This window comes from Mercenaria mercenaria, chromosome 2, assembly GCF_021730395.1.
Source record: "Mercenaria mercenaria strain notata chromosome 2, MADL_Memer_1, whole genome shotgun sequence".
Classification (NCBI taxonomy): domain Eukaryota; kingdom Metazoa; phylum Mollusca; class Bivalvia; order Venerida; family Veneridae; genus Mercenaria; species Mercenaria mercenaria.
In genome coordinates, this window is record NC_069362.1 from 81,227,301 (window position 1) to 81,247,631 (window position 20,331).

The 20,331-nt window shown below is 36.0% G+C and overlaps 1 protein-coding gene across 4 annotated transcripts in view; it reads left to right on the forward strand.

Annotated features, from left to right (window-relative positions):
- The window catches only part of LOC123564411 (PH and SEC7 domain-containing protein 1-like), a 123,247-nt gene that overhangs the window by 44,993 nt on the left and 57,923 nt on the right, over positions 1 to 20,331 (forward strand). For all 4 annotated transcript variants that reach the window (XM_045357976.2, XM_045357978.2, XM_045357979.2 and 1 more), the window contains exon 3: positions 1,635 to 3,417. In XM_045357976.2, the coding sequence (XP_045213911.1) occupies positions 1,766 to 3,417 (1,652 nt within the window). In that variant the 5' untranslated portion in view covers positions 1,635 to 1,765. The remainder of the gene's footprint in view (positions 1 to 1,634; positions 3,418 to 20,331) is intronic.

Here is a 20,331-nt window from a genome sequence, read left to right on the forward strand (position 1 = left end):
CAAAAACAACAAACAAAAATATAGGATACAGGTCTTAGTATTTGACAGCATTCCAATGTACAAAAAATACGAATATATTTGTCTTGCAAATGTCAGAATGTACGATGTTGTGCGATGTGTTCATGATCGACCAGTAGAAGTGGGGTAAATGTGGTTATCTTTATCTGTGTGCACCACTCAGCCTGAAAACATACTATCAAAATTTAAGGCAAACATACAATCAGATGTTCATGAAAATCTAAACTGTAAAAATGTGCTTTCTGTTAGGTCCCGAATGAACCAAATGTTATAACTTGAACTCATCTTATCTAGAATAGTTAAACAACATATAAGATGGCAATTCTGGTCTCTGTCAGCTTCGTTGAATAACCACAAAATAAGAAAAAATGTGCAGTGTGTAAAACATAACATTCTTTCAAGGTAAAATCAAAAATAAAATGAAAACTAGCTCAAAGGAGGATAACGGCAATTTCCATTTGATAACGAAAGAATAACATTGCATGGGGGGGGAAAAAAAAACAGCATAAAATATATTGATATAGAATTAAATGCGTACTTGTGAATGTTACTTTTCTAAATGTATATACCGAGTCTGGCATGAAGAATTCAAATGTTCTCATATAATGTTAAATGTATATCTGCCTTCAAAGTTCTAGTAATACATGAATACTCAACAGTAATAATTAACAAGGAACTGTTCATGTCTAAAGACCCTTGAAATATAAGGTACGTAACTGTGAACCTTATTTTCTATCAGAACATAAAGGAGACGTAATGTCTGCCTGAGGAATCTCTCTAGAACTAAATGATTACTCTTGTTTAAATCACAGTCAAAAAGTCAAATCTGCCTTTGATATTCGAATACAAGCCATAAGCAATAACTATTAAGAAACTTGAAATGTCTGTAAGGGTGGGTGGGAGGGAATAAACAAATAAGCAAAATACTTGTTATGCTGTCAAATATTCAACCTCGAGTGAAGAATATCAATTAACAATCACTTATATAGTGCACTGAAAACATGAGAAAATCGTGAATTGCAAGCAGAAAACGCGGTAAAATAACTACCGGGAACTGGAGACAAAATAGTTAGCAGACGATGAAAAACGTGAATAATTTTATTAACTATTATCTCATTACCATCAAACTACAGGTAAGAAGTGACCTTAGTAAGGTGCAGACATCTTGTTGTTAAAGATAAGGTATCTTAAAGGTCAAGGTCATGGCATATTTCTCATTTTCTTTGCTGCCTGTATTATAATTAAACCTCATTAATGAGGGAAGGCAGGTTTGTTTATTAAGGTCATTGTCACTAGAGCTAAACTTTCCCATCCAAATCCTAAAAGAAGTTCTGTGTTCACCGTCCAAACCAATATGATCAGTTTTTCTACTCATGTCATATTCAGTCTCTGTTGACAAAAATTTCCAGTAGTCAAGCATGCTGTCCCTCCTCTTGTGACCTTTAAGAGTTAATTCAATTTAGGTTTACAGGAAAAACTTTTTTACCCTGAGGTAGTAACTTTGAGATAACATAAATTCCATTTGATCATGACAGATTTGAAAGTACAGTGAAGAATTGATTTTTGAGTTCATTAATATGTCAGTTAACGATAAAAACAGGTTTTATTTTTTACAGGACTGTGTGAAAAATGAGGATGTTAGCAGAAGGGAAGCCAAGGTACACCCATATCATCTATATACACTAAACTCCAACCTACCATATACACCGCCTGTAACCCATCTTGGTCCCTGTCTAAAAAAAACAACATGGTGGACCGTCTCCCACATGGTCCTTCACGTATACCTGTCCCAAAATCTAAGTCCTCCCCTAAAGTGATGCGTAATGGAAAATGTGGGACAGATGTTGTCCCGGTTATACAAGGGGAAGATTGTGTAGGAGAATCGAATGGTTGTGAAAATGGTGTCAAGTTAGATAAGGTAGTTGTAAGTCAGTCCCCTAAGTCTTTGTCTAAAGTGCCAAAAGCTACGGCTCCCAAAGAACTTCTCATAGACAAGGGTAAAAGTAAGAAGCCTCCTGAGAAAGGCTTTGAAACATTTCTCATGACAGGTGATATGATAATCAAGACAAATCCATCGCTAAAACTTCGTAAAATGGATGGTAGTGGGTTAGAAAGACACCACTCTGACAGTACTTCATATGATAAAAACACAGAAAAGAAAACTTTTAAAAGATCTGCCTCTTCTCCTGATCAAACTACATTTACCGGTGCTACAGTCATAACACATGATAATGTTACAATGGATAATATTTCAAAAGCATTAGAAGACGATGATGAAAATCCTATGAACCGTAAAGAGTCTGCTGAGTCTGGTTTTGAGGAACAAGTTATTCATTCAGACTCTGGCACATTAGAAAAGCCAGAAAAACTTCCAAATGATCCTACTAGTGTCTCTGATCTGTCTGAGGTTGATTCAGATGATTTGTTAGGTAATGGAAATATGGTAGAATCTCAGTCGTCAGCTGTGTGTAATGTTTCAACTGTTTCAACTCCTTCTGATTTGAGATCAGAAATTTCAGTAAGTACTGTGTTACAACAGGAAGTGGAACCTCTCCTGAAAGAAGATAGTTCTAGTTCTAGTAGCATTGATGTCTCTTCAACAGAGAGCTTTTCAGGGGAGCTTACTCCTGAACTTATATATGAGAGAAGTTTATCAGATTCTGGTGGAATGTCTCCCATTTATCAGCATGATGTAAAAAATTTAATTTCATGCAAAAGTGCTGAAAAAATTCTTATTCAAAAACAAATGAGACAAAAAATTCAGGATTGTCAAGGTGTAAGGGCAAGCAAAAGTCAAGAACAATGTGTAGGTGAAGATTTTACATTTGTAAGTATTGATATAGAAGATACTGCATATTCATTAGATCAAATACCAATGCTAGCTGAAAAGACCCCTACCAAAGATGAATTTGAAAAACCAGTAAAGTTTGAATTAGAATCTCCAACCAAAACAAAAAACAAAAATGAAAGGGTTCCTGATCCAAATGATGACAGGATATTTATGCCTGCATTTGTTCAACTTGATGAATCTGTTAAAGAAAAATCAGAAATTTCAAGTGAAGATTCTTCAAAAGATGAGTGTAGTGATACGTTTGATTCAGATATGGAAAAACTGGAAAGTACTGATGATGAAAGTGATAGTGTAAGATATGAAGATGCTCAAGAAATAACTCAGGAGTTAGATAAAGTCCCTGATTATGGTGCTCAGACTACTGACAATAAAATATATTCTGATGATGATAACTGTGATGAAGGGGAGGAAGCTATGAACCAGGATGACTTATTTGTACTGCCACCTGCCAAAAGTGTAGATCAACCATCTGCAATGAGGCTAGCCAAGCGTCTCTATAATCTAGATGGCTTTCGGAAATCGGACGTATCACGGCATCTTAGTAAAAAGTAAGCATTAATCAATGCTGGTCTGTCTTTCTCTGGTGTGCTGTGCTGCTTGGGCTGTTATTGTCTTGTAGATGCATTGATTACTGTGAAACATGCCCATAAAAAATACATTATCGAACATTACATTTGTTTTTAATGCCAGCTACATGAAGTTACTTTCAGTTTTATGGACAAATAAAAATGGAAGCTGATGAAACAAAATAAACACCTGAAAGAGGTATTAAAAGAAGATAAAACGCACTTGAGCTCAGTTTGCGGTAGCTGTGTAATAGAAAGATTTATTCCTAATCGTGGGCATGTTTCTACTCAGTAGCTTATATATATTGTGTTCCTTCCCCATATTTACTCATGTAGCATGGAGTGGGTGCCCTTTATCTTTAAAATAAAACAAAAGAACTTGCTTTAACACTTTGTATTTGTTTTACACATTCTGAACTTAACCTGTCTAATTTCTATTTTGTGGATTTTTATTTGCTGTATTAGAAATTTTTACTTGACTTTTTAGCTCACCTGTCACAAAGTGACAAGGTGAGCTTTTGTGATCGCGCGGTGTCCGTCGTCCGTCCGTCCGTGCGTCCGTCCCTCCGTAAACTTTTGCTTGTGACCACTCTAGAGGTCACATTTTTCATTGGATCTTTATGAAAGTTGGTCAGAATGTTCATCTTGATGATATCTAGGTCAAGTTCGAAACTGGGTCACGTGCCTTCAAAAACTAGGTCAGTAGGTCTAAAAATAGAAAAACCTTGTGACCTGTCTAGAGGCCATATATTTCACAAGATCTTCATGAAAATTGGTCAGAATGTTCACCTTGATGATATCTAGATCAAGTTCGAAACTGGGTCACGTGCCGTCAAAAACTAGGTCAGTAGGTCTAAAAATAGAAAAACCTTGTGACCTCTCTAGAGGCCATATATTTCACAAGATCTTCATGAAAATTAATCAGAACGTTCACCTTGATGATATCTAGGTCAAGTTCGAAACTGGGTCACATGCCCTCAAAAACTAGGTCAGTAGGTCAAAAAATAGAAAAACCTTGTGACCTCTCTAAAGGCCATATTTTTCAAGGGATCTGTATGAAAGTTGGTCTGAATGTTCATCTTGATGATATCTAGGTCAACTTCGAACCTGGGTCACGTGCCATCAAAAACTAGGTCAGTAGGTCTAAAAATAGAAAAACCTTGTGACCTCTCTAGAGGCCATATATTTCACAAGATCTTCATGAAAATTGGTCAGAATGTTCACCTTGATGATATCTAGGTCAAGTTCGAAACTGGGTCACGTGCCGTCAAAAACTAGGTCAGTAGGTCAAATAATAGAAAAACCTTCTGACCTCTCTATAGGCCATATTTTTCATGGGATCTGTATGAAAGTTGGTCTGAATGTTCATCTTGATGATATCTAGGTCAAGTTTGAAACTGGGTCACGTGCGGTCAAAAACTAGGTCAGTAGGTCTAAAAATAGAAAAACCTTGTGACCTCTCTAGAGACCATATATTTCATGAGATCTTCATGAAAATTGGTCAGAATGTTCACCTTGATGATATCTAGGTCAAGTTCGAAAGTGGGTCACGTGTCTTCAAAAACTAGGTCAGTAGGTCAAGTAATAGAATAACCTTGTGACCTCTCTAGAGGCCATATTTTTCATGGGATCTGTATGAAAGTTGGTCTGAATGTTCATCTTGATGATATCTAGGTCAAGTTCGAAAGTGGATCACGTGCCATCAAACACTAGGTCAGTAGGTCAAATAATAGAAAAACCTTGTGACCTCTCTAAAGACCATATTTTTCATGGGATCTGTATGAAAATTGGTCTGAATGTTCATCTTGATGATATCTAGGTCAAGTTCGAAACAGGGTCATGTGCAGACAAAAACTAGGTCAGCAGGTCTAAAAATAGAAAAACCTTGTGACCTCTCTAGAGGCCATACTTGTGAATGGATTTCCATTAAAATTGGTCAGAATGTTCACCTTGATGATATCTAGGTCAAGTTTGAAACTGGGTCATGTGCCTTAAAAAACTAGGTCAGTAGGTCAAATAATAAAAAAAACCTTGTGACCTCTCTAGAGGCCATACTTTTCATGGGATCTGTATGAAAGTTGGTCTGAATGTTCATCTTGATGATATCTAGGTCAAGTTTGAAACTGGGTCAACTGCGGTCAAAAACTAGGTCAGTAGGTCTAAAATTATTAAAATCTTTTGACCTCTCTAGAGGCCATATTTTTCAATGGATCTTCATGAAAATTGATCTGAATGTTCACCTTGATGATATCTAGGTCAGTTTTGAAACTGGGTCACATGCGGTCAAAAACTAGGCCAGTAGGTTTAAAAATAGAAAAACCTTGTGACCTCTCTAGAGGCCATATTTTTCATGAGATCTTCATGAAAATTAGTGAGAATGTTCACCTTGATGATATCTAGGTAAAGTTCAAAACAGGGTCACGTACCTTCGAAAACTAGGTCAATAGGTCAAATAATAGGAAAACCTTGTGACCTCTGTAGAGACCATATTTTTCAATGGATCTTTATGAAAATTGGTCAGAATTTTTATCGTGATAATATCTAGGTCAAGTTCAAAACTGGGTCACATGAGCTCAAAAACTAGGTCACTATGTCAAATAATGACGTCATACTCAAAACTGGGTCATGTGGGAAGAGGTGAGCGATTCAGGACCATCATGGTCCTCTTGTTTCACTTCCTTTGGAAACAACCTTACTGATATAAAAATGATTTAGATGTAAATGTGATATATTTATGAAGAAATCGATAATTTGAAGTTTCCAGAGATAAAATGAAATTGTGCCAATTAAATATCCTAGTACAGGTAGTGAAAACGTCTGCCAAAGATGCTTATGTCTACACATTGATCAAATCAGTATTTAATTAACCTGTTCGAGAAAAATATTAGAAACAGGTATATAAGTTAAAAAAGGTATATAGTGAAAGATAATTACATGTTTGTTTTGAAGAATTTGAAACTACAAAGAAAGATGTGCTTCAGCTTGTTACAGAATATGTCAAAACATGATGTATTTGCTTAACCTTTACCCTGCTAAATTTCTATAATGTACTTGTCCATCTTTCAATTTGGAAAGTATCATTAAATGTTGAAAGAGGTGCTTACTAAAAAGAAACTGACTGAATGGTGAACAGTGCAGATTTTGATCAGACTGCCCAGATGTGCAGGCTGATCAAGATCTACACTGGCCGCAAAGGCAGAATTAACCATGTCCAGCATGATAACAGATAAGGCTTAAATTAGTGTTCTTTTATTGTAAGAGTATATTGCCAATGTCTATTAGGCTTTGTTTTACCAAGTTTCAGATAAAAATGTTAGTCCCCTACACCAGTGTGTCAATTATCATGATTAGATCCTTGTCTTACCTTTTACCAAACTGATCATACCTCAGTGAGGAGAGCTTTTAGGACCAACACAATGGTCATTACCTGGTCTTCAACAGACCACATGTTGCCTAAGGTAGCAAGCTATTTATTATTAGCCATCCTTAAAAAAGTGTTTGACAAAAAAATTTAGAGGGCACAAGAAGATCTTTTTTCTTCCATAAAAGGAGAGGCTAAGTTATAACATAGCTAATAATGAAGTGATTTGTAAAGTCTGTGCTCTTCATTACTGGGATGAGAAGGGAGTAGGTTGTTTTTAGCTCACCTGAGCACAGTGTGTGCTGAGTGAGCTATTGTGATCACTCACTGTCCATTGTGCAAACTTTTCTTCAAACAACACTTCTGAAGCTTTAAGATGCAAGTTGATGAACATTAGTGTGGATGTTCCATAGATGACCCCCTTTCAAAGATGTTGATATGGTTTCACTTGGTTGCACAACTTGGTAGTCAAAGCTGACAATAGAAAAATCTTCAAATGACATCTGCTCCTAAAATTGTGGTTGATTTTAAAATTATTTCATAGAATTGTTTCTTTGGTGACCCTCTATAAAATTGTGAAAATTGTTACGATTTGACCAAAAACTTAGCTGCCAGGTTAGGTTGTCACCTTTCCCTTTATGTATGTAGTGGAAACTCTAAAAATCTTGTTAGAAACTGTTGACTCAATATTAATATGATTTTAAGTAAGTGATCCTCGGCTGCTTCTCTTCCATGAATGTTCAAATTATTCTAATTCGTTAAAAAACATTAATGCAAGAGATCACTTTACCCATTTGTTTATAATAGAAACTTTCAGAACAAATAATTATTAAGTGACAAGACTTAGTGTTGAAGTTACTCTGATCCATTGTAAATAATGACCCTGATCTGCAGGTCAGTTCTTGTTGAACCTGTTATAGCTGCTGTGAAACTGTGGTGAGTGATACGGAGCCAAAATGGCCCTCTTGTTATAAAAGGAGTCGTTTTCAGAGTTAAAATGAATATAGTTGGGGCAACTTTGCATTCGTAGCACTACAAAGAAGCATTTTTTTAAGGATGGTCTCAAGACAAACTTCTTAATATCTGTTGAATGCCTTTATAAAAGATTGCTTATTAGATTGGGGTAGATGTCGGTCGGGCGGCGGCGGCGTCAAACTGGTGTTTGCGGTCAATAACTTTTGTTTCGGTAAAGATATTTGAATAAAACTTGGTATGTATGTAGCTTATATCAAGACAAAGGCTGGGATTGATTTTGGGGTTTCTGGGGTCAAGGTCAAGGTCACTGTTACTTAAAATAGAAAAAGGGTTTCCGGTCAATAACTTTTGTTTCGGTAAAGATATTTGAATAAAACTTGGTATGTATGTAGCTTATATCAAGACAAAGGCTGGGATTGATTTTGGGGTTTCTGTGGTCAAGGTCAAGGTCACTGTTACTTAAAATAGAAAAAGGGTTTCTGGTCAATAACTTAACTTAGGAATGAGCTATCGTGATGAAACATGGTGAATAGAAAATTTACATAAAGTTGTAGCTTGGGATTGATTTTGGGGTTTCTGGGATCAAGGTCAAGGTCATTGTTACTAAAAATAGGGTTAGGGTTAGGTTAGGGTTAGGGTAAGCATATCTTCTACATGCATGGAGGGATTTTGATGAATGTTGGCACAATTGTTCACCATCAAGAGAGGGAGTGTCATGCACAAGAACCAAGTCCCTAGGTCTAAGGTCAAGGTCACACTTAGAGGTCAAAGGAAACAAGAATGAAAACTTTGTCCGTAGCATATCTTCTTCATGCATAGAGGGATTTTGATGTAACTTGGCACAATTATACACCATCATGAGACGAAGTGTCTTGCACAGTTCCCCTCTTTAGAATTACTTCCCTTTGTTGTTACTATAAATAGCTTATATCGTAACTTTTTCATTACTAGACGTAGGGAAAAATCGAGACCACTTTTCTGTAGTACAACATGCATATTACATCCAATTTTGAGGTGTATTTTGACCAGTCTCTACCTGGTAAGGATTTCTGTGTGGACTTACAATTTTTTTTTTTTGTATTTTTTTTTCTTCTTTTTTTTTTTTTTTTTTTTAAGATTAACTTCCCTTAGTTGTTACTATAAATAACTTATATTGTAACTTTTTTATAATTGACCGTAGGGAAAAACCAAGACCACTTTTCTGTGGTACAACATAGTTGTTACTTTCTAATTTTAGGTGTATTTTAAGGTATCTCTACCTGGTAAGGAGTTTTTTTGTGGACTTAGAAAAACAAAAGAATTACAATGATTACTAAACAACCACAAAATTAAAATTACATCTGCAAATACAGGTGCTAGAGTAAAGAAATTTGCTTTGACGGGCGTATATTGTGACATTCTGGCACTCTTGTTTATTCTTATGAAAAGTGTTGAAAACCTGGTTTCGTGGCATTGCTGCGTTTCTTGTTAATATTGTAATTTGGTGAATAAGCTTTTAAATTTGATTTATTTTTGAAATACAGTTAAGTTGGAAGTTATTGATTATTGACAGAAAACTGTATTGTCTCGCATTTATCAGCTACCTGACAAGTTTGTAAACTCAGTTCAGCACTTGCTAATATTGACTTTAATAAGACTGAATGTCATTGTTTAATATGATATCAAATATGCATAGCCAGTTTAATAAAAGGTTATCTCTCTGGCTGGTCAAGGTCAGAAGATCAAAATTTAATGTCCATCCTATTTAAAATATAGGTGGGGATTGGCGGTGCAAACAGCTCAGATCATGTGTGTTGGGTTCGATCCTTAAAACTATCATTGTTTGATTGACTGATTATCATTTTTAGCTCACCTGTCACGTAGTGATAGGTAGATGATAGAGACCACATTTTGTATTTGATTTTAATCAATCTTGCACACAACTTGTGTTGGCATAATATCTCGGTTCCATTCGAAAACTGGCCAAATCCCATGATGGGTTCCAGAGTTATGGCCCCTTAAAGGGCCAAAATTTGCCAACATGATAGAGACCACATTTTGCAATCAACTTCAATAAAACTTGCACACAACTTGTATTGGCATAGTATTTCAGTTCCATTCGAAAACTGGCCAGATCCCATCATGGGTTTCAGAGTTATGACCCCTTAAAGGGCCAAAATTTGCTATTTTTTACTTGTGAACACGATAGAGACAACATTTTGCAATTAACTTTAATCAAACTTGTACACAGCTTGTATTGGCATGATATCTCGGTTCCTTTCGAAAACTGGCCAGATCCCATCATGGGTTCCAGAGTTATGGCCCCTTTAAGGTCCAAAATTTACTATTGTGGCTTTTGCAGCCATATAGAGACTTCATTTATGTTTTGATTTGGTACAAACTTGCAAAATATCTTCAACAACAATAAATCTTGGATTCCATGGTGAATCTGTCAGATCCAATCATAGGTTCTGGAGTTATTTTATATCTGATTACCTCCCCTGATTTTAATCAAAATGGATTTATTGATCAGTAAGTACTTATAGGACTCATTTGAAATTTCATTATTGTCATTAGTTGGATTCAGATAATCAGGGTCGATAACTATGGACTGATTTTATGTCTAATTACCTCCCTTTATTTCAAATTAAAATGGGTATATCTCCATAACTTATGAAGATACTGATCTGAAATTTCATTTATGCCATCAGATGGACTTGGACCATATTGACTGAATTTATGACAAATTACCTCCCTTTATTTTTTATGTAAATGAATATACCTAGCAGCTTCTAATGAGATTGGTTTGAAATGTTATTTATGCCTTCCATGGTAAGAAATTTCTACTTTTACTTACTTTTCTAATATATTGTTGTAAAGGCTTGTACTCTGTATCTTCTACATGCATATACCAATGCATGATTACCTCTCCTGATTTTAATAAAAATGGATTTATCTCAGTAAGTATTTATAGGACTTATTTGAAATTTCATTATTGTCATTAGTTGGACTGAGACAATCAGGGTAGATAACTATGGACTGATTTTATGTCAAATTACCTCCCTTTGTTTCAAATTAAAATGGGTGTATCTCAGTAACCAATGAAGATACTGATTTGAAATGTCATTTATGCCATCAGATGGACTCGGACAGTCAGGGTAGATAACTTTTGACTGAATGTATGACGAATTACCTCCCTTCATTTTATGTAAATGAATATACCTCAGCAGCATCTAATGAGATTGGTTTTAAATGTTATTTAAGTCTTCCAGGGTAAGGAATAGTCATGCTAGTACAAAAATGCAGCATTTGAGCCTAGGACCCTCAAACTTGGTATGGAAATTGGCCCTAACTAGTATGTGACCCATAGGTCAAAAGGGACTGTTACAAGAAAATATTTTTCCTAATGATATTTAATGTGTATGCGTGTGTGATCTATGTCAAAACTTGATCTTATCATTAAGAGCAATGGTACTCAGGTGAGCGATATAGGGCCATAATGGCCCTCTTGTTTTTTATACTAGGTATATTTGGATGAAAACCTTAATTAATATATTGTGAACTCTCTAAACTAAACTCATTAAACTTGTTGGTATCTGGGGCATTAAAGTTGTTTTATCTAAATAGTTTGAGCAAATAGTATTTCTGGGACTTTAAGTTTTCTAATAATTGTTGATTTTAGATTTTGATTTCATGAAATTGCATGTTTTTGCATGGGAATTGAAATGTATTGTCACTGTGTTTGTTATTTTTGAACTGTTGTTAAATCTTTTAGTTGTATTTATTGAACTGTCCTGTGCGCCTTCTCAAAGTCAGATTTCAGTCGGTATTTCATTTATTTTTAAAGTCTTTACTATTTTATTTAGTATAGCACAATAGCATATTACTGAAAGAATTTTGTGATAGAGTATATCTTTTTGGGTATTGTAGAGACCTCTAGTTCATTATTAAATAATATGTACTTTGTTGAAACTGTATAGAAACAAAAACTTGCTATCTGTTTTTCTGCAACTGCTTTCCATTAAGCCTTCAGTTTTTCAAACTCACTAAAGAACAAAGTGCTCAAGGTGAACTATTGTGATCATCCCTCATTAACAATTTTACTTTTAAAACTCTATTGAGGTCACAATTTAAGTCTAACACTAATCAAACTTGGTCAGAATATTTGTCGTATTAAAATTCCAATCAGGTTTGATAACTGGGTCAGCCAGGGTTAAAAACTAGGTCACTGAATAATATAATTTACAGTATAGAAGCCACATTTTCTGCTTCATAGTCATGAAATCTAGTTAGAATGTTTGTCTAATGAAGGCTAAGTTTGAAACTGGGTCATCTTGGTTAAATTAGGTCACTAGGTCAGTTTATGGAAAAATGTGAACATTTCAGAGGTCATGTTTTCTTCCAGATCTGTATGAAATCTTGTCAGAATGTTTGCCAAAATGAAAGCTAGGATGAAAAGGAAACTAGGTGATAACGGGTAAAAGTTAGGTCAGTTGAGTGATACAGCACCTTCATGGCCCTCTTGTGAAAAGAAAATATGTCAGTGGTCTTTATTTGTGGTGCAGAAATTTACAAAAACTCAATTTTTCAGAAGCAGATTAAATTTTCTCAAAATGATGCAAAAAAGCTGAAGTGGAAATTGCAAGTTTTATCTGAAAGCTGTTGGAGTTAAACTTTATTGGCAGGTTCTCGTGTTAAAATTTTTTTGTCTCATGATTCAGGCTAGGCTTTTCCTGTTTGAGCTATGAAATGACATTATCAAGAATTTTGCTGTGGAACTAACTGGTTCAAAAACCTAAACAGACAGCCACTGTATTTACCCTAATTTGCCAAAAATACAGGCACAACAATATAAACTTAGACCATGATATGCAACAGTAAATCAGTCTAACAAACAAATGATAAGTATTATATTTGCTCTTCTTTTAAAACAGCAGAACATAGCCTTGGTGTTTTCTTACATAGGTTAAGCTGGTGTCAGGATTTCAAAATATGTTTTTAACTTTAAGGTGTATTGAAAAACAGTAAATTCAGCAAAATTTGAACAGGAAAAGAATTATACCTGTTAGTTATATATGCAAACATTTTACAGTTTATGTAATTGATTGGAGTGAGGTTTTTCTCAGTATGAAGGGAAATTATTTAACCAGGTAGAACAACTTTATATTCTGTAATTTAGATCATCAAATTTTAAATGATTTTACTGATACATCTTGTGTTGTTGCTGTTGTTTCTTCACCTGCTTCCTACAGTTTGAAATAAACTCTGTGTAATGTCAGTATTATCAGTGGCATGTTAGTTGATAAAAAAGCAAGATATATAACCTTTAAACCTTTAAAGCTACTTGCTGACAGTTTTGGTGAAATTTTTCAACTTTCTGATTTCCCCCAACTTTGGCATAGAATATATAATTATATGACTTCGAAAAATGAATAAGTGGGTGAAAATAAAAGTAAAAATGCAAGAAGAATGTAAGTTTTCTGCACCATTTCAAAAGTTTTGCAATGGTTTACTACCTTCAGCACAGTATTTTTAGCTCACCTGTCACGAAGGTGAGCTATTGTGACTGCTTGATGTCCGTCGTCAGTTGTCCATCGTCAGTCGTGCGTCTTCCGTCAACAATTTCTAAAAAAATCTTCTTCTTGAAAACCACTGGGCAGAATTACACCAAACTTCACAGGAATGATCTGTGGGTGGTCCCCTTTCAAAATTGTCCAAAGAATTGAATTCCATGCAGAACTCTGGTTGCCATGGCAACCGAAAGGAAAAACTTTAAAAATCCTCTTGTCCAAAACCACAGGGCCTAGGGCTTTGATATCTGGTGTGTAGCATCATCTAGTGGTCCTGTACCAAAATTTTTCAAATTATCCCCCTAGGGTCAAATGTGGCCCCGCCCCGGGGGTCACATGGTTTATATAGACTTATATAGGGAAAACTGAAAATCTTCTTGTACAAAACCACATGGTCTAGGGCTTTGATATTTGGTATGTAGCATCATCTAGTGGTCCTCTACCAAGATTGTTCAAATTATCCCCCTAGGATCAAATATGGCCCCGCCCCGGGGGTCACATGGTTCATATAGACGTATATAGGGAAAACTTTGAAAATCTTCTTGTACAAAACCACATGGCCTAGGGCTTTGATATTTGGTGTGTAGCATCATCTAGTGCTCCTCTACCAAGATGATCAAATTATCCCCGTAGGGTCAAATATGGCCCCACCCCGGGGGTCCCAAGTTTTACATAGACTTATATAGGAAAAAAAAGTTTAAAAATCTTCTTGTCTGAAACCACAACACTTAGACCTTTGATATTTGGTTTGTAGCATTGTCTTATGGTCCTCAACCAAAATTGTTCAAATTGTACCCCTTGGGTGAAAAAAGGCCCTGCCCTGGGGGTCCCAAGTTTTATGTAGACTTATATAGGAAAAAGCGTTAAAAATCTTCTTGTCTGAAACCATACGACCTAGGCTTTTGATATTTGGTATGATGCATTGTCTAGTAGTCTTTTACCAAAATTGTTCAAATTATGCCCCTGGGGTTAAAAGAGGCCCTGCCCTGGGGTCACTTAGTTAGTATGTGAGTTATATAGGAAAAATACTTAAAAAATCATCTGATCCTATTTCCAAGACTGTTTAATTATAATTACCTGATGATTCCAAGTAATATGATGTCACTTGACTGTGACCTTGACCTACTGACCTACTTTCTTGTTTTTTAAGATACAGCCTTGAAATTTTGATGACATACACAGTTTTGCACACAAATCTTAAAACTGAATTTCATTGACCATGAATGTGACCTACTGACTTTCTTAATATTTTTTCATCATTTTGACATTTGAAACATGTTGTTCATATTACTCAGGTGAGCGATCCAGGGTCATCATGACCCTCTTGTTTGTAATTTATGAAAATAGCTTACAAAAATCTTATATCAATAAGTTTGTACCTCTAGTCACTTTCATAATACTCACTTTTTTACCTTAAAAGTGTGGGTTAGTCCCTTTAAATCCAAAAGCATAGAAAATTTCAGTTTTTGTATTGAATATAGATGACTTTCATATTCTGAACAGATCTCTTCACAGCATCAGTAAACAGGTTCAATGACTTTTACAATATAGAATTTGATTAAACCATAAGTTTTAAGTACTTCAGATACACTAATAAAAGTTAGCAAATAAAAAAGATTTGATTATTTAATAGCATGATATTCTCTAGATTTATTTGAAACAGTTCAAGCAAGTTTCAGTCATAGGAGCCAGAAGAAAATCATGGTGCTAATGACATTTTCAAAAATAGAAACTTTCTCTACAATGTACATTTTAATGAAACATTAACCCGAGCTTCAGTTGAGAGAGCAGCGACAATACAGAATAAACATAATCTTTTTCCTATCTCGAAGGATTTTCACTAAATTTCGGCAGAACATTGTTTTACTTTAAAAAAGAGCCAACTGATTTTTCTAGCCATTTTTGTGACTGAAGTATAGGGTACAAATCAGAGTTATTGTTGCAGTCTTGTTTCATTTATGGAGAGAAGTTGTATTTTGTTATTAGATTTTATTCAAACTAAGACGTTATGTTGTAACTCAAACTTTAACAACTTTTTCCTTGGAGAAAGCAAGATCTACAAGACATGAGAAGAAAATAAAAGCTTAGTGACCTTCAGAGCTTGAAAAACATGCTTTAAAGAATCAGCGCATAAATTTTCATGAAAATAAATGAATTTTACATGATAACACAAAGCCTAAAAATCACAAATTACCTTAGAGACCTGTTAAAGAAATAAAGCTTAATCTGTGAAAATTCAACATTTTCTCATAAATGTCATATTGGCAGAGGTTCTGTAATGTATTGATTGCTATCTAAGGAATAATGTTGGAAATGTTGCCTGTGGCTTCTGTATGTGGTTATAAATGTCTTATCGCATACATCTGACATTCTATTTTAACAATCCGATATTATGACCAGGAAATGTAAGGATAAAAGACATAAAAGTATCAATGGATTGTTACTGTGTCTTTAGTAGAAAAAAATTGATCCATTTTAAGTTGAAAGTAATACACTCAGCCATCTGATGGCACTGCCTGGTTAGCTCATTGATTAAAGGCTGACAGGTTAGCTTCCTGGACCAGGTTAGCTCACTGATAGTGCTGTCTGGTTAAGCTCACTGATGGTGCTGCCTTGTTAAGCTCACTGATGGCGCTGCCTTGTTAAGCTCACTAATGGCACTGCCTGGTTAAGCTCATTGATATATCACTTCCAGGTTAAGCTCATTGATATCACAGTCGTGTTAAGCTTGTTGATATCACTGCCAAGTTAAGCTCATTGACAGGTTAAGCTCATTGATATCACTGCCAAGTTAAGCTCATTGGTAGCACTGTCAGTTTTAGCTCATTGGTAGCACTGCCAGGTTAAGCTTATTGAAAGCACTGTTGGTAGCACTGCCAGGTGAGGCTCATTGATATGTCACTGCCAGGTTAAGCTCATTGGTAGCACTGTCAGGTTAAGCTCATTGATAGCACTGCCAGGTTAAGCACATTGATATCACTGCCAGGTTAAGCACATTGATATCACTACCAGGTTAAGCTCATTGGTAGCACTGTCAGGTTAAGCTCATTGGTAGCACTGCCAGGTTAAGCACATTGATAGCACTGCCAGGTTAAACTCATTGATATCACTGCCAAGTTAAGCTCATTGGTAGCACTGTCAGATTAAGCTCATTGGTAGCACTGCCAGGTTAAGCTCATTGATAGCACTGTTGGTAGCACTGCCAGGTTAAGCTCATTGATAGCACTGTTGGTAGCACTGCCAGGTTAAGCTCATTGAGATCTCTGCTGGGTTAAGCTCATTGGTAGCACTGTCGGGTTAAGCTCATTGGTAGCACTGCCAGGTTAAGCTCATTGATAGCACTGCCAGGTTAATCTCATTGATAGTACTGCCAGGTTAAGCTCATAGTACTGCCAGGTAAACCTCATTGATATCACTGTCAGGTTAAGCTCATTGGTACCACTGCCAGGTTAAGCTCGTTGGTACCACTGCCAGGTTAAGCTTATTGATAGTACTGTCAGGTTAAGCTCATAAGTAGCACTGCCAAGTTAAGACCATTAGTAGCACTGCCAGGTTAAGCTCATTGGTAGTACTGTCAGGTTAAGCTCATTGATATCACTGTCGTGTTAAGCTCATTGATGTCACTGCCAGGTTACGCTCATTGATATCACTGCCAGGTTAAGCTCATTGATATCACTGCCAGGTTAAGCTCATTGATATCACTGCCAGGTTAAGCTCATTGGTATCACTGCCAGGTCAAGCTCATTGATATCACTGCCAGGTTAAGCTCATTGGTATCACTGCCAGGTTAAGCTCATTGATATATCACTGACAGGTTAAGCTCATTGGTACCACTGCAAGGTTAAGCTCATTGATAGTACTGTCAGGTTAAGCTCATTGGTAGCACTGCCAGGTTAAACCCATTGAGATCTCTTACAGGTTAGCTCCTAAATAGTGTTTGCTGGTTAGTTCCTTTAAAGTATTTCCTGGTTATCTCCTTTTAAGCTAAGTGATAGTGAATAGCTCCTTGATAGCATTGCGTGGTGAGCTCACTGAAAGTGCTGCCTGGGTAGCACACTGATATACATGAAACTTGCTCACAGTATATTTGTCTTATGAAATCTATGTCAGTATGTTGGACTTGTGGTGGAAAACAGACACAATATGTCAGATTTTAGAAGAATCTTGTCAGCATTCTAGAAATCACATTTTCTTCCAGATCTACATGAAACCTGGTTTTATGAAATCTAGTTCATTTGTAAACTAAATCACCTTCATGTTAAAATAGGTGATTAAGTCTGTTTATAGGAAAGCATAATAAATGCTACAGAAATCACTTTTGATGAACCTTCTTGAAATTTCGCCAAAATGTTTGTGAAGTCAAGGTCATTTCTGAAACTAGGTCACCTGAGTATGCACTCTAGGTCTGATGGTCAAATGTTAGAAAAAAAAAGTTTTTAACTATGGAAGGTATATTTTACTGGATTGTCATGAAATGTGGTCAGGTTTTATGTTTAACATGTCTAAGCTGTGAAAATGAGGTGAGTGATCTAGTACCATCATGGTCCTCTTGTCTTTAATTTTCTTGTCTGTGAAACAGCCCAACATAATAGATTAAAACTTCACAAGTCTTTGTTATCAAACAGTGCCACCATGGCAGCTGACATTTAAACAAATAGATGAATTTCACATTGATCTTTGAAATGTCATGAGACAGAATAATTGAAGAACTAGAATTTCTTAAGTGAGCCGTGCCATGACAAAACCAACATAGTGGGTTTGCGACCAGCATGGATCCAGACCAGCCTGCGCATCCGCGCAGTCTGGTCAGGCTCCATGCTGTTCGCTTTTAAAGCCTGTTGGAATTGGAGAAACTGTTAGCAAACAGCAAGGATCCTGACCAGACTGCGCGGATGCGCAGGCTGGTCTGGATCCATGCTGGTCGCAAAGCCACTATGTTGGTTTTCTCATGGCACGGCTCAAGTGTTTTTGGTTAGAATCTGGTATTTTGTAGTCAATATTGCCTCGGTAGATGGGAACAAATCATATATCAGAATACTGTTGATGATAGTGACAAGTATCCAATTCACTGGAAAACCCTAATCAATGAAAAAAGTTTCAGTTTACAGCCACTTATTATTATTTCTATTTCATTGATTTTTTTTTCACCAAAACACAAAAACTTCATTTCTCATTGTACTGATCAATGTGTTCTACTTGTTGACCTTTTGTTAATTAGATTTTGCTAGTAGGTTTGCCAGATACTGTACTTTAATTGGCCCTTAGATCTCTAACTATATACCTAGTACCACATAGAGCTATAACCTCATACAACACATGTATACCTTAGTATATAACTTGTCTGGATATTTAATTAAACTTTCAAGCTTTGTAGTGTTTATATAAAGAGCTTACTTATGGATAATATTTTTCTTTGCATAAGGAATTATGTTAATTCTGGATTTTTACTTTTGTGATGAAATGATTACCTGACAGATGTATGTTTTTCAGTGCACACTTACGATTTATGTGTATACAATACAAGAGGAAAATAATTGTGCATAATTGATTGCTTTTACATGTGCATGATTATGCTTGAAAGCTTGTATATTTTTGTCTGCATTCAGTTTATGTAGATCATTTTCATTTTGATTGTTTAAAGAATAGTATTATAGAGCTATTGCACTCATCCATGTGTCCATTTCCCATTTGGCAAAGTTTTGTATGTTAGCTGGTATCTCAGTAAGGACTGGAACTTCTTACAAGCTCTGACATGCTGTTCTCAGGTTCCATAAGTCTGATTTGCCTTTTAGAAAGTTATGGCTTTTTTTTAGCTCACCTGTCACGTAGTGACAGGGTGAGCTTTTGTGATCGCCCTTCATCCGTCGTCCGTCCGTCCATTCACAATTTCCTTGTGAACACGATAGAGACCATATTTTGTATTTGATTTTAATCAAAATTGAACTCAACTTGTATGGGCATAATATCTCCGGTCCTTTCGAAAACTGGCCAGATCCCATCATGGGTTCCAGAGTTATGGCCCCTTAAAGGGGCCAAATTTTCCATTTTTGGCTTGTGAACATGATAGAGACCACATTTTGTAATCAACTTTAATCAAACTTGCACACAACTTGTATTGGCATAATATCTTGGTACCTTTCAAAAACTGGCAAGATCCCATCTTGGGTTCAAGAGTTATGGCCCCTTAAAATGCCAAAATTTGCTATTTTTGGCTTGTGAACACGATAGAGACAACATTTTGCAAATAACTTTAATCAAACTTGCACAAAACTTGTATTGGCGTTATAGCTCGGTTTCTTTCGAAAACTGGCCAAATCCCATCATGGGTTCCAGAGTTATGGCTCCTTAAAGGGGCCAAATTTTCCATTTTTGGCGCGTGAACATGATAGAGACCACATTTTGCAATCAACTTTAATCAAACTTGCACACAAGTTGTATTGGCATAATATCTTGTTTCCTTTCAAAAACTGGCAAGATCCCATCATGGGTTCAAGAGTTATGGCCCCTTGAAATGCCAAAATTTGCTATTTTTGACTTTTGAACACAATAGATACAACATTTTGCAATCAACCTTAATCAAACTTGCAATCACCTTGTATTGGCATAATATCTTGGTTCCTTTTGAAAACTGGCCAGATCCCTTCATGGGTTTTAGAGTTATTATGTCTCCCCCAGGAGACATATTGTTTTTGCCCTGTCCGTCCGTCCTTCCGTCCGTCCGTCCGTCCATTTGACCTAGAACCTTCAAACTTTATAGGGTTGTAGGGCTGCTGGAGTAGACGACCCATATTGTTTTTGGGGTCACTCTGTCAAAGGTCAAGGTCACAGGGGCCTGAACATTGAAAACCATTTCCGATCAATAACTAGTTTTGTTTGTTTTGGGTTTAACGCCGTTTTTCAACAGTATTTCAGTCATGTAACGGCGGGCAGTTAACCTAACCAGTATTCCTGGATTCTGTACCAGTACAAACCTGTTCTCCACAAGTAACTGCCAACTTCCCCACATGAATC